General features: G+C 41.5%; 1 protein-coding gene across 1 annotated transcript in view; it reads left to right on the top strand.

The window, feature by feature from the left end:
* ifngr1l (interferon gamma receptor 1-like) overlaps nucleotides 1-13,167 on the top strand; it is a 13,920-nt gene extending 753 nt beyond the window's left edge. The window contains exons 2-7 of the mRNA XM_080016768.1: nucleotides 6,722-6,839; nucleotides 6,958-7,139; nucleotides 10,771-10,961; nucleotides 11,081-11,240; nucleotides 12,090-12,205; nucleotides 12,299-13,167. Coding sequence (XP_079872894.1) covers nucleotides 6,722-6,839; nucleotides 6,958-7,139; nucleotides 10,771-10,961; nucleotides 11,081-11,240; nucleotides 12,090-12,205; nucleotides 12,299-12,652 — 1,121 coding nt within the window. The 3' untranslated portion in view covers nucleotides 12,653-13,167. The remainder of the gene's footprint in view (nucleotides 1-6,721; nucleotides 6,840-6,957; nucleotides 7,140-10,770; nucleotides 10,962-11,080; nucleotides 11,241-12,089; nucleotides 12,206-12,298) is intronic.
* The last annotated feature ends 2,948 nt before the right edge of the window (nucleotides 13,168-16,115 follow it).

Below are 16,115 nucleotides of genomic sequence, written 5' to 3' on the forward strand. Positions count from 1 at the left end.
ATAGATAGATAGATAGATACTATAGATAGATATATGGATATATACTATAGATAGATAGATATATACTATAGATAGATACTATAGATAGATACTATAGATAGATACTATAGATAGATACTATAGATAGATGGAAAGATATTATAGATAGATGGATGGATATATACTATAGATAGATAGATAGATACTATAGATAGATATATGGATATATACTATAGATAGATAGATATATACTATAGATAGATACTATAGATAGATAGATACTATAGATAGATATATGGATATATACTATAGATAGATATATGGATATATACTATAGATAGATAGATATATACTATAGATAGATACTATAGATAGATGGAAAGATATTATAGATAGATGGATGGATATATACTATAGATAGATAGATAGATATATGGATATATACTATAGATAGATAGATAGATATATGGATATATACTATAGATAGATAGATAGATAGATAGATACTTTCGATAGATACTATAGATAGATAGATATATACTATATATATATAGATAGATAGCTACTATAGATAGATAGATAGCTACTATAGATAGATAGATAGATAGATATATGATATATACTATAGATAGATACTGATACTGTAGATAGATGATCTATAGATAGATAGATACTAGATAGATACTATAGATAGATGATAGATATTATAGATAGATGGATAGATAGCTACTATAGATAGATAGATATATGGTTATATACTATAGCTAGATAGATATATACTATAGATAGATACTGATACTGTAGGTAGATGATCGATAGATAGATACTATAGATAAATAGATACTATAGATAGATGATCGATATATGGTTGGATGGATTTATAGATGGATAGATTTATAGATGGATAAACAAATAGATGGATGAATACACAAAAATTGGCAATAATAATAAAAAAGGTGTATAATTCTTAATAAACCTAAGCTTTAAAATAGAAAACATGTATAATATACCTAAAAAATGAACAACGATTGAATAATTTGGCAATAATGTACAATAAGGATAACAATGAACAAAAACTACAAACAATTGGCAATAATAATGACACAGTTAAAAAAAAAAGTCAATACAATGAACATAAAGAATAACAAAAAAAAAATACAAAAGAGTTGGCAATAAACAACGACTGAAAGGGAGTAGTTATAAAAAGGAAGTAGTAAAAAATAGAAAGGGATAAACCTTGGTTGCAGAGTCATGCAACTTGTTTGATTGTCTACTTCTGGCTGCAATGGAAATGTATATTATTATTATTATCTTTATTTGATTGACTGCGTACACTAACCCTCTTAGTTTGCTGTGCCGTGGATCACATGGTTTAGACTCCACTTCTGGTCTTTTTTTCTTTTTGTTTAATCTCAGATGGAAGCCCCTTCCTGACGTTTGACTTCCCCTTACAGGCCGAGCATTTTGCATAACCGTAGCTGTTTAAAGGTGCAATGTTTTGGATTCACTGAACACACTTGACAGAAATTTAATATAAAATTCACGAGTATGTGTTTTACTGGTGTATAATCCCATGGAAATAAGAATCGTTGTGTTGGAGTTACCTTAGAATGAGCCTTTTTACATCTACGTGGGTGCGGGCACGCTTCACGGAGGGCCGCCACGCTGCACCGCCATGTTTCTTCTGCTGAAGCCCAGAATGGACAAACCAAGCACTGGCTCTAGAGAGAGGGCCTTTCGTGTTTATTTTTTCGCGGCCACCGTTCCGTACCTTCGACCGAGGCCCGCCATGTTGCACCGCCAACTCAGTTGGTTGCGATCGGCGACCTCACCGCTCGATGCCACTAAATCCTACAAACTGCACCTTTAAATAGTGGTACGGCTTTTTAAGGTGGGATTGGTGGGTATAAAAACACTTAAGATTGTTTGACTGGATAGCGCAAACCAAAGAGGTGTGAAGAGACCGTTAGGTGATGTATTGGGTTGTGGTTTCATATCATAAGTATTTCCGTGCCCTGGTTTGTGTGGTTGGAACGTGGAGGAACCATGGTTTCAGAGGGTCCCTCACCACATTTAGAGAGACCTTGTGGGTAGAGGTTGACACATAAATAAGCAGGTTACAAGCTTAGAAGCGCCTACGTACAGTGACAAGATCAGTGCAATTTGCAGGGGGTGCCCATGGTGGCTCGACCAGATAAGCAACTGTGAGTCAAGAAGTGAGCCGTCATTTGCCGCCCGCCGCTTGCATTTTTGCCGGGCGTCTGCGCGTGATGTCACGGTACCGGTGCTTGTAGGGAGCCAAAAAGGATGAAATATTTGCATTACAGAACTAATTTCTCACGTTATATCACACGTCATGATTCGACGACTACCCTTTGAATGTGACGTCACTAAATGAGTCCTAATTCGATAAAAAACGTTTCCATAATAGAAAATTTAATAAAAGGGAAAGTCAGCTCAACTAACATTGTGACATTCATCATTTTCTCACATTTGTTATAAATACTTTTTTTTCTTTCAAGACGTTTGCTAAAATTTTAATTGGAATCCTTTTCAGGATTCCAGGATTCCTGTTCAAATTTGGAGTTATTTTATGGTACAGTTTTTGAGTAAATTAAAGGGACAGTCAGCTCAAATAGTATAACTTTCATAATTGTCTCATATTTCAACTGTCACAGTAAAGAAAATCCATAGGAGTTTTGCTGAAAATTTAAATGGAATCCTCTTCAGGTTGACCCTGACTGAAACCATGTTAAAAAGTTCTAGTCAATTAGTCTATAAAGTCAGCTCAAATGATATAACATTCATAACACGGTCAAAGACAGAGTCATCCTGTTCAGGATTCCATTGAAATTTTCAGCAAAACTCTTAAGGACTGTTATTATTATGATGGTTGAAATATGAGACGGTTATGAACGGTGTTATGCAGTTTGAGCGGACCTTCCCTTTAATTCTCTCAAAAATTGTACGTTGAAATAACTTCAGGGTCGTCCCGAACAGGATCCCATTGAACATTTCAGCAAACCTCTTATTCTGAGCTCAGACTAAACTCTGCACCCCTGTCGCCGATCAGTCACGTAGTCTGAAACCGCAAGATTCCCCATCGCGAGACAGGAAGTTGTGTAGTGTGAACGGTCCAGCGATCCGACGACTTTGAAAGTCGTGTCCGTGGCGTCAAGGATTTTTTTCACGACGGTCGAAATATGAGACAATTATGAATGGTATCGTGTAATTTGAGCCGACTTTCCCTTTTGCTTTCTATTATGGTTTTCTCCAACGAGGACTTATTCGGTGACATCGCGTTCAACAAGACTTCGTTGAATCAGGATGTGGAACACGACGTGAGAAACGGCCGTGTCTTTTTCGCCCTTTTTGGCCCCCCCAGGCACCGGCGCGGTAACGTCACGGACAGACACGCAACCAAAAATCCAGGCGGGCGCCCGGCTTTCACAAATAACGGCTCACTTAACCGCCGCGATGAACATAACCCGCAAAAAGCCTGCAGCAACCCAGGCTTGAATCCGGCCCGCGGTCATTTCCTGCGTCTGTCTCGGCCTCTCTCTACCCCCCACCCCACATTTCCTGTCTTTCTCCGCTGCTCGCCACAAAAAAAACAAAAACATCATTGTCGTAGAATTGGCAAGTGAATGAATATAAATAAAATGTCAATGGCCTCGTAGATTATATTATATTCTCACTTTTTTAAAAGGAGGGAATGCATCAACAGCTAGTTAGTGGCCACAAAGTATGCATTTTAAATAGTTAACTCCCCTATAATGCCTACCAATGTTTTTTTTTTTTTTTTAATTCAGCTTAGCATGTAGGGCTGTATAAAGTATCCAATATAGAATCCAAGCACAAAAATAAAAAGGTTAGGTGATGAATGGTCATTTTTTGACTCCGAACACTCAGGTATCCACTGATACAGGGTACCAGTCGCATCTATTCCTAGTAAGTACAGATGAAGTCTGGGTTTGGGACCCTTAAAACATATTGACCGACACCTTTTTTCTCCATTACACCGGTTTAAATGAAGTTGCTTTTCTTTCATCCCTGACGCGTTTGATATTGATGTTGGTAGCAGCGTTTTACATCAGGGATTAGATTATTCTATTTGTACTCTTTAGCCTTTTATCATGCATGGTCATATCTGGGACATTCCCAGATTGGGTCATCAGTATAATAAAGAAAATGTGTAATACAAAATATGATATATATTATGATGGACAGTATAATATTAAAATACACAAGGCCCAAAGCACAAGCATCAGTGAGGTCAGGCACTGATCGTTGGCATTCCTGTTCAGGTCTGGGCTCTGTGCAGACCAGTCCAGTTCTTCCACGGCAGAGTCAGGAAAGCATTTCTTTATGCAGCCTGCTTTGTGCACAGGGGAACTGGTCATGCCGAGGCAAACTGTTGCCACAGTGTCGGAAGCGCACAATTCTCTAGAATGTCATTGCATTGCCGGCGCGTTACGATTTCCCCTTCGCCGTAATGAAGTGGCTGAGCAATAAACCACCAAAAACAGCCCTAGGACCGTGATTTCCCCCATCACCAAACTTCACAACTGGCATTCTGCATTCAGGCCGGTGGCGTTCTCCTGCCGTCCGGCAAGCCCAGACTGGTCCAGCGGCGCCGCGCTTTACACCGCCCCAGCCGACCCTTGGCATTGCGCACTGCGATCTCAGGCTAGTGTGCGGCTGCTCGGCCACGTGCGTTCACCACTCTGTTTGTGGTGCCAGTTCTCATTCACTCATCCCCTGGCTGTGGTTGACGCCTCGGTTCTGCACGCTCACTGATTTCACACCTTTTTTTTTTTTTTTTGTACCTCATTTCCTTTTCCTTTTTTCACACAAACTCTTGTCTCGTCAGCAAACGTGCGCGAGCGCTCCTGTGCGATACAGTGAGCTCAAGTCAGCTGCGTCCTTCCTTGACCTCAGCGAAAGCATTTATTTGCTGTGTGCTCGTAAACGTCTCTGTACTTTAAGCACTTGTATTTACGTTTGCATATCTTTTCCTTGAAGCTTAAATAGACTGCTTTGATAGGCGTTTGATCAGCAATTTGACCTCATATTTCGGTGTGGACAGACTTACCCTGGAGTGCATTTAGACAATTTTGGCTGCGGTCAAGTGATATTTGTGCACAATTATATACACTAAACCCGATGATAAACAACAAAATATATAACCTAAAAAAAACTGCATAAAAAACAATAAATGTGGTCATACAAAATAATAAATAATAAAATATAATATAATAAATATAATAATATCAATAATATATTTATATTATTATATATTATATATATTTATTATATATTTTATTATATATCAATATAATAATAATAATAATAATAACTGATAAAATATAACTAATAGTGAACCAGAAAGCTGAACCTAATAATAGGAGGGGAAAATGGTAATGTTTAATAAACATTAAATACGAGCCTAAAGAAATGGAGAAAAACCGATAGAAAAATAAAAAACCTAAAAATCCCCCAAACAATGGAATTCAGTCATGTAAAGTACAGAAATGTCAAAGTTGTTCTTCAGTGCAGTTGTTGACAGACGACTTGTATGACCCCCATTTCTGAGTAAATATAACCGACAAATCAAACCTTCATTCGCCAACAAAAACATCTAAAGAATGTTTCCTCCTGTCGCGTGTTTCGAGGGAGGCGAGCCGCTTCCTGTGTGTCTCGCTCTGCATCGTGCACTTTGTTGGGACTTGCCGACCTTTACAGTAAACCTGTCATTGCATCACAGTATCTGAGCCCGCAATGTGACTTGCAAAATAAGAATGACAAAAAAAGGAAATAACTACTGATGTCTGTGCTTAGTGTGCGTTTGTTTTGAGGAAGTGATTCCCTTCAGAAAAAAAGGACAAGAAGTTTATTTCCCACCAGTCAGTTAAACGTGCAGTGTGTAGAATCTCGTGGGGAGGTAGCAGATGAGGTTGCAACCTACTGAATACCTCTACTTACAGTGGCCGTGAAAAATCGCAAACAAAAAAACAGGGAAGGCCCTCTCTCTAGAGCCAGTGTTTGGTTTGTCCATTCTGGGCTACTGTAGAAGGAACACGCCGGTGCAACATGGCGGCCTCCGTGAGGCGTACCCGCTCCCCATCTAGACATAAGCAGCTCATTCTAAAGTAACGAAAACCTTCACAATTCTTATTTTCATGTCATAATATACACTAATTAAAACATCCTTGTGAATATTATATTCTATTTCTGCCAAGTCTGTTCTGCTAGATGCCACTAAATGCACCTTTAAGAAGAATGTCACATGAGGGTTGCTGGTAAAATAATCCACATGTTGTTTCGCATTTATTCTTTGAATATAAAAATCATATACTTAAGAGACTTGAAACGGTAAACTTAAAAAAAAAAAAAAAAAAATTAATTATATATATATATATATATATATATATATATATATATAAAGACACCCGAATCTCAAATTAAAAAGTATTGTTATAAAAATAAACAGACTCTGCTTTGTGTTGTCTTTAGGTGCAGCACCTATCCTCTAGTGGACATGTTATGTAACTACAACCTGTTTGTGTTGTCTTGCCAAACCTGATCTAAACCCAGTCATAGGTTTTATTTAAGATAGTACTAGTACTAATGCCATACGCAGCATGGTCACTTGTGTTTTTGCTCTTGCTGGTTGCATTGAACATATGACATAGGCCTTAATAATGTGTTCTCTAACCGCTCTCTCTCTCTCACCCCGCAGTTCCCCCGGCGACCAACGTGTCCCTGGTGTGCCACAACTTCCAAAACATGCTATACTGGAATTACAGCCACCCCTCCCTCCAGCCGCGATTCAAGATCGACATCGGAGTGGTGTACGGGTGCGTAGGAGGAAATATCAAACAACCCCCCCCCCCCACACACACACACGAATAACGTCGCTGTTTGATACAAATCAACGGCAGAGAAATTGAAACACCGTATCGTTTGGTCCTGCAGCGCCTATGAGCCGCTGTGGGTGGAGGGTCCCGACCTCCACTGCAACGTCTCCTTCCTCAATGATCCCAGCAACGACTACCGCGTCTCCGTCTCGGCCGTGGTTGGACAGAACGAGTCTGAACCCGCCCCCGCCGACTGGCTGACCTTCAGCTACTTCAGCAACTCTATGTCCACTGTGATTTGTGAGTACTCGATGTTTATAGGGACTATAGTGACTATTTGTTTTGACTGTTCATTTCCCGCTACAGTTGCGCGTCATGGAGGATAGGGGCTATGCAACATGGCCGAAATATTCCGGCGCCGATCGAGATCATTTCATATCTTGATAATGATATCACCCTATAGCGCGTTTTTTTTAAATGTATTTTTTATTTTTTTATGTTCAATTAATAAATTATTTAATTTAACATTTGGGACAGGGCGCAGCACGGGAGGGCGCTTGTCATTGGCTCTCAAATTGAAGATGCACAATTTTTTTTTTTTTTGTAACAACATCGACACACACACACACACAAATTGCCCATGCACACTTCTTTCAGTGTAATAGACCAGTGTCAATTGTTGACACCTTGGACACTGTTGATACTGTTGAGTTTAAAAAATAGATGATCTTTTTTTCCTAGTTCCACTTAAGTCACCAGCACTCCAGCCAGAAAATTCCTGTCGTATTTTTTTTGCACTCACGCGCTACGTTCAAATTCACTGGCGTCGACACGCTAATTCCTGTGCACATCCGCTTCTCCTGTATGATCGATGGCGGTTTGTTACTGTCCCTCGCATCACACCCAGTTTTAGGGTTTTCGGGACTTTGACATGACAATATTTGCCCCAAAAAATATTCTTAAAACATGTGTAGGGACGGATGAACAAGGCCCAATAACCGTAAGCTGTGTGGTAACACCGTGGTGGAGAACGTTGCAAAGGGAAGGAAATTTTGATGATGACAAGGGGTTTTTTTTGTTTTATTTTTCTTTCCCCATTTTTCTTTGCAAAAAATGTTGAGTCCGTTATCAATGGACGTGTGTGGTTTCAGACTGCGGAAGAAATTATTCATTTTATATTCATGTTTTATTACTTCTGTAAGAATCCCATGTCTTTGTGACCTCATGATCCATCAAAACTTCACTACAATAAAAAAACCTTTTGTTTTTCAAGAGGCCTAACAAAGAAAATAGGCATCTACTAAGTGTGCTAGCAGTGCTGCACACCTACTATTAATGCACATTTTATTATTATTATTATTATTATTATTATTATTATTATTATTATTATTATCCTTATTGTTATTTCTGGGATTTTTCTTTATTTCAATCTCCTCCCTGAACTCTCCTTGGCGTTTTTTTTGGACCAAAAAGTATCTGAAACACGACAACAGGACGCGCAGACACGGTTGAGGTCTGGTTCTAAGCGGGACGTTTCAGACGTATAAGTCCGAGCTTCGCCTCTCGTAACTCATTGGCATCAGGTCATTTGCGACACGTAGACAGTCAACTTGAGCCGATGCCGCGTTTAAAGGAAACTCGTAAAACGGTAACCTGTGCTGTACAAAACCCTGAATATTCTCTAATGTTCTCTCGGGCTGTTCCCGACCATGAATTGTGTCGGTCGAATCGGATTCGGCCGTTCAATGCGACTATTCGACTATTTTGGGGGGGGTTCTTTCCAGCTCATCCGATACTGACGATACCAACGATGTGCGCGCCAGCAATGGATTGCCCGCTATTAGGCGCGCCAAGACAGTTTTGTTTTAACTTTAGATGTAGGTTATTTTACGTCTCCCAATGGAACGAGACAAGTGCATACGGAAGGAAACCGTGCGTAACGGGGATACTTCCCGCCCCCTCTCCATGCGTCATGCGCAGAAAATAATCTTAACGGGTCTACGAGTCGTGCCGCGTTCTCCTGTGCCCCGCCCCCACCCATTTGAAGGAACAGATAAATAAAAAATGTATAATATAATATATATTTAGAATTCCTCATTAAAATGTTATCCTTGTGCATTTTGGAAGCTTCTTTCTGTTTTATCCTGTTATTGTAATGCTCACTGACTGGAAAAAACAAAACATTGTTCAACTTGAAGAATCTCAGTCGACTGGTGACGACGCTTCGACCTTCAGGGCTCAAAGTGTGACCCTGCGGACATGGTTGGGGTCTCGTTAGAACCGGGACGCCTCAGACGTCAAGCGGTTCAAGTTTGATCCATATCGATCTACATCTGGAGCAGGAATTAGTGCAGAACCGATTAAATTTTACCGGACATAGCATAACGTTGGCGCATCGCCAATACGCCAAGGTTCTACAACTTCCTGTTGGTTGGCGGAGCGAGCTCAGTTTGTGGAGCGGGGTGCTTTGTGACACTGTAATGCACGGTACTGTTTTCTTTGTTTCGAAGTAAAACAAAAAGTGAAACAAAACGGAGAAAAATAAAACGCATCGAAAATAAAGTCACAATAGAGGCACAACGTTCTCCCCATTCCTCTCACATCATTGAGAGGAATGGGGAAGGGCAGCCGACGGACATCACGGCCACAAATTACGCATGGAGAGAGGACAGGTTCTGATCTAGACCCGATCTCAGGTCTTTTCGAGCCTTCTTTCTCTCCTCCCGTGATAAGTGAAATGTGACTCCGCAGACTGTGCTTTGACTCGGCTGTCACACGAAGCAGACACTTTCACTTTGACTTTCAGTCTTGTAGCGTCCGATAACACGCTTAGTCTCTTTTTTTTTTTTTTTTTTTTTTTTTGATAAACGTGGGCTCTGACACGGGAAAGTGAACTAAATGTTTCATTTTTATTTAAAAAAAATAAACTCGTAACCGCGGCAACCCTAGTGGAGACGACCTAACACAACACTCAGCTTTTTGTTTGGTATTTTATCCTTTTTGCCCTTTTCGTAAATAAACACATTCTGTTCACATCCATCCCGGTGTTGCCCTTATGTTGCGGCACTCGAGCCAGTCGTAACTAGGTTTGGGGACCGAAACCCAGTGCTAATATGGCACCGGTTCCTATACAATCGGTATCTGCCGGACTGAATCGCAACGCAGATTTGGTGCCTCGTTTCGGTGGCACTTAAATGCCTGAGCTGTCTATTTAAATATATAGCCCCTGGAGCACCATAAGCTGAGTTTCCATCATCATCGCCAAATGAACATACGCGATAAATCCATCGCCAAAGGCTGGAACATGATGAATAAGAAAAAATCATTTCATTTACAGGGGACATTCCTTGTAAGCTGGCAAAATTTAAATGTTGACATTCCTTACTCATCTCCGAGTCAGTCTAAACATATTCCGTGTTTGTGTCCTCACACATGGAGTTCGCCTGCAGCTCCAGAGCGACGGGTCAGAATCGTGGCCGTTGTATTTTAGTCCCAAAAGTTTAAAAAGTGGATGAAATGTCTCTGAGGGACGTGCAGTGTTGAATCCGTTTGAATGGGAGCGCGTTGTTGGGAACTTCCGCGCGGAGTGATTTCCTTCCACAGAGACACCGTGAGACAGGAGTCTGTGCACTACAGGAAGAAGACAGACACCTTCTAATTCTTTGGGTGAAGTAATTACACGCAACATGTGTATGGGCTTGTAGGAGTGATTTGGCGTGTCGCCAGGACTCGGGAAAACTATAATTAGTCACAGAGAGTTGTCACCACGTCATTACGTCAGCCGCTGCTGTGTTCAAAGGAAGCTCGGAAAATTGTAACATTCACAAATTCACAAGGGATCTAGTTAGATATTTGGCAAATGGGTACTTGGTACCCTTTGTACTTAGTGCAAAGTCAAAATGAGCTGATTGGTGACGGTGTTGGTCTCTAGGTGCCGTGGACCTTCCGCCCATCAATATCACGATCCAATCCAGCAACATTCTAGAGTTCTCCTTCACCCATCCCTCGGATTTCTACCAGCGCCAGCTGCCCACTGACCAGAGCAGGAGGAAGAAGAAACACAAGAAGACGCACACCAGGAGACTGCCGGAGTTCATCTACACCGCGCTGACCGACGACCAGGTCAGGCTGTGCAGAAAACGGCGTCAATCGCAAAGTCGATGATATTCCACCTACTAACCTAACCACACGACACATAATATTCAATAACTTTAATTATTATATTGTGTTCATTCTTTCAGAGGGAGCATGCATTTATCTGTGAGAGGAGTGTGTGTACGGGGAAGCTGTCGGTAGAACCCGACATGGAGAGGCACTGCCTGACAGTGGTGGGAGAGTGGGAGAGCGTGACAACTCGCTCTCTGCAGGAGAACTGTGTTCAGGCCACCCACGCCAAGCAGAGTAAGATAAACCCTGCTGCTTAAAACATAATGGGTCTCTGACCAACTGCATTCGCTGTATTTTAACCCAGGCCTCATTAAAATGTTGGCTCCCGTCATCTGTAACCGCTCATAGCTCAACACTGCACAAATGAGAAACTTGCCACTCTGCTGCAGCTTCTCACTGTGCTTAGATGCCGTCCAACGGGGCAAACGTTTAAGCCTGAAACTCTTTGAAACTCTTTAGTGAGTGACCGTTATATCTCATTTGAACTACTTTTATCAATAGCAGCAGTACATCCAAAGCGTAACATTTGCTTCAGCAGGTTGCCAGTAGGAAGCGCTGCATTCTCCTGTTTCTAGTCTCTTACCTTGCCGTAGACGCAGCCAAAGGAGCTCATTCGCGGAGGTTCAAAAGAGTCGATAAAAACCCTGCAGAACCTGATAAGACGCGGGGTTTGTAACCACTTGCCTCCCATGTGAAATATAAAGGCTGTCTGACAATATTGTGGGCATCCCCATTTTGTAAAAGGAGATTTTATTTTTTTATTTTTTTTATTTTTATTTTTGTTTGTTTTTAAGACTGCAACGTTAACCCCATCGAACCGCATTTAAGCACAGTGAGAAGCTGCAGCAGAGCGGTCAGTTTGTGGTCATAGTAATGTGCTCGGCTTGAAGGAGGAACCGGTCCTTCAAGTGGTTTGGGACTTCTCGTGGAAGACCTGTATCAGTATTATTTCCGGATTATTAAAGCGTCTACTAAATACATAAATAGGATGTTAAAGAAAGGTTTGTGTTGGTGAGGGTATGCGGTTGTGAATCTTACAGTTGACTGTGTGTACTTACTGTCGTGGCCATTTTGTTTGTGTAGATTACCTTCTTCTCTACATCCTGGCTCCCGTGCTGCTCTTGGCGGTGTTTTTCATCCTGATCTCTCTGCGATACTTCACCAAGGTGCCCATCACCTCCGCCAGGCCGGCTGTTCTCGTAGGTTTTTTCTTTAATTCTAATGTGCGCTCGGACTGGTAAACCAAACCCAACAACCCCCTTCGATCTCACCCCTCCCCCGTCTCCTTCCAGAATTTCACCGGTTTCAAGCAGAAGATCGCGGGACATTCCATGCTGAAGAGAGAGCCGGCTGAGGTATCGGCCGTGCTGGCCTCTTCGCCCTCCGACGCTACTCTTTTATCTGACGAGGAAGAAGCCTCCGTTTGTTCTCCTTGCTCCTCTGACGGCCGCCTGCCAATCGGCGTGGGCCTGCAGGGGGGAGACTCGTCGGGGCCCCAGCACCAAGAAGGAGAGTCCGGGTACATGCTGGGCAGAGAGATGGAGGACTCCGCCTCGAACCCCGGAGCCTACTCGCATTACGAACAGCGCCTGTCCGTGAAGGTGGTGGTCGCCCCAGGAGAGAAGGTGGAGGGTTACGTGGGTTGAAAGAGGTCTCCGAAAAAAATTAAAAGAATCTGGAACTTTTCTGGAACTTGAGACTCCGCCGTCCCAACAGAGAGATGTGTTTGGGGAGCCCTGACCCCGCTCCATCACAGCCATTTGTGAAATCTTTAACACCGGATTATTAAGAATCATGCTTACATTACCTTTGCATGTGAATCATTTAAAAAAAAAAAAAAAAGATAAGCCCCGAACAGCCCCTTTCCTTCTGAAAGGAAAAAAATTTAAAAAACATTCTGAAAAAATGCGAGTCCCATCGAGGACGAGAAACCGAAACACGCCCGGTCTCCACGGAGACAGGTCATTATTATCCTTGTTTTGTATTGTTGTCATAATTTTTTTCTTGTTAAATGCCACCCGCACCCTAGACGGGTGTTTCAGAGTTATGGGCGCGGTGCGGGGACATGGGACCCCGGCGCTCTGCTTAGGAGGCAGAGAGCGCACGACAGCTTGAAAAGGATCACGCTGATTTAATGACACCGGGTTGAGGGTTATTGCGTCCGGGGACGGGGGGCTCCGTCAGCGGAGGGGGTGGGTGGGGAGACGGGGAGCGTAGCGCTGTTCTTAAACCGAAACCGATTCTGCCGCCTGGTCTGGCGTGATATTAGACGCCTCTCGTGCGAGCTTTCCGTAACGTGTCCGGAACAGACTCCATACGTTTTCCGTAAAGGAGATCAATGTGGCAATGACTACCTACGACCGTGTTCCGGCTTCCATGTGGGAAAGGGGCTTTACGTTCTCAATGAAAAAAACAGCAGAACAGCAGAAAAAAAACAAAAAAAAAAACAACCCACGACAAGACATTGATATTTCCATTTTTCGGATCATACTGTTGTAAAAACCCAGGTCATGCTCCTCGCTGAAAGTGAGTGTGGGGAGCTGCGTCGCAGACTTCTACGTCCTGCCTTGGAGTGTTTCTGAGATGTTTGATGAATACGGGCGATGGTATTGTTGTGTTTTTTTTTCTTTTTGTTTGTTTGTTGTTTGATTTTTTTTTTTCTTACAATGGAGATCTACACCTCGAAGCTAGATGCCACACTGCTCTTGTATTTAACCTTGATGATTTTTTTGTTTTAGGTGCGCGTTAATTTTTTTCTGAAACAGCAGTCGTGATAAATCAATTAAAGGCAGTAGGGAGAGTTGTTCCGGGGGGGTGGGGGGGGGGGGGATTCAATGTATTAAAGACATTTAATTTAGAATGTGAAAGAAATAAGTACTATTATGCTGTTTAAAAAGAAAACAAAATTTTGGTCATAATGTCCAGCTTAAAAAATCACACATTATATATTTGCCGTCTGCGGCGGCAAGTGACATCATGTTGTGAAGAATTGTTTTGATGATCATTTTTTTTTTTTTAACTGTGGCAGAATTACAGCGGTGCATTTTTCCATCCAAGTTGATTGAAGTTCTGTGGCTTTTTGGCGCTGTGGCAAAGCAGTTTTCAGCACCCCAGGCGGGAATCGAACCCAGGAGTGCAATGCGCCGCGCCACCGTGCCACAACTGAAAACACTGCTCATGGGGCGTGTGGCATGCTGACCAGCTAAAGTTAGATCATTGGACTCCCATTTTTCAAAACGGTCAAATGAGTTGAATGAGTGAAAATCCCAGCAACATGGCCACCACGGGTGCAAATACCTCACTTTGCCCTCATGGGGGCGCTATACTAGACAATCTGTGAAAATGGCCCCAAGACGGTCACTAGATGGCAGAGATAACTTACACGTTACAACCTATCTGCAGCACCTGGTGTATTATTTATTCATCGATTTTGTTTTACATCTAGAAATGTGAACTTTCATTTTGAATTTTTTTTTTTTTTTAATTGTATCAGCAAAAATAGCATCCCTACGTTATGACGGACTGCAAACTTGTGCTATCAGCTTTGCTTGCACCAGATCGAATAAAAGCACGTGGCTCCCACGTCTCCATGGAAACATCCGCTGAGGCTGATGGGTATTCTATGACTTAAGTTCATTTCCAGGAAACAAACTGATGGAAAACAGTTTCTGAGAAATGCAGTCGACACATTACACTATAGTTTGATCATCCAGGATTATTGTATAGAGCTGACCTGATATTCGGATAGGAAACTGTTGCCACATAAGGACAGAAAGCTGTGTGTGTGTGTGTGTGTGTGTGTGTGTGTGTGTGTGTGTGTGTGTGTGTGTGTGTGTGTGTGTGTGTGTGTGTGTGTGTGTGTGTGGTGTGAGTGGTGTGACATTTTTCCCTCAAACCCGTGATCCGAGAGACAGGGAAACATTTCATTGATGTCCTTCCACGGTTCCTTCCTCTTTAGCTTTTTGACGGTCGAGTGTAAATGCAGGGAAAACCCAAACCACCTGACTGACTTTATATTACTTATTTATATTACTTGATCAGTCACAATTTCGTTCACATTTTTTTTCTCAGGAATTTTTTTGTTTGTTTATTTTTCCTTCTAGATCAGTCTATGGAAGGGGGTTAGGGCCATATGAAAAATAATGGAAAAGATTAAAACTTTGAATTCAGGGGAAGTTACTTCTCGGGCTGCGGACGTGAATGTATTTTAATAAATAAACAAGAAGATATGAAATATATGAATAAATATATGTAGAACAATTATGAAATGAATAATTAAATGAATAATACATGAATAAATGTGAAAATAAAAAAATAAATACATGCAGTAACAGGGAATACACAGAGGTATTTTGGATATATTTGGGGTATACAATTATCCTGGTTATGATTTGTGAATATCCCTATTGGAGTACCAATTGCATAAAGTTTGGTTGATAAGAAAGTTATGCAAACTATAATTTTATTATTATTATTATAGAGTACTGATGCATGGAAAACACCTTATAGCTCAATGTCTCACATATTAATAAATACATATATAAATAGATGCTGTTTTCTGAAACTGAAAGTCTTTATGAGTTCACATCATATTTATTACATTTCTGCCTTTTGTTTTTCCTCTCCAACAATTAAAAATCTGCAAAATCCACACGTCTTTGATGGTTTAACAGCAAAAAAATTTATTGTTTTATCCCAATAATTGAACCTGCAGAGTTGATTTACTCTCAATTTCAGCAGAACTTGCCTCCTTCCCTCTATGACTTCCCCCTGATGGAGGAGAGGAAATAGGAATGTGAAGTACCTGAAAGGTCAGCTTCCACAAGCCCCAGTGTCACTGTTATAGAACACTGTCAACACTGTCTGCACTTCCAGTAAAGCATCACCCTGTCCAGTATCACCAGAATGACCATCCCACTGGAGGGTTAACATACCTGACCAGTGACCACCACAATGTCCAAAAAACACTTTTGTATCTAAAACGTCCTAAATAAATGCAAAATGTGCTGGATATGAAAATGAATGATCCCAAGGAAATAAGTAAGATAAGATCAGATAAAATAGTAGGTACTTTATTTGTCCCCAGAGCAAAATTGAGGTGTGGAAATA

This window comes from Zeus faber (genome assembly GCF_960531495.2).
Source record: "Zeus faber genome assembly, chromosome: 16".
NCBI classification, from domain to species: domain Eukaryota; kingdom Metazoa; phylum Chordata; class Actinopteri; order Zeiformes; family Zeidae; genus Zeus; species Zeus faber.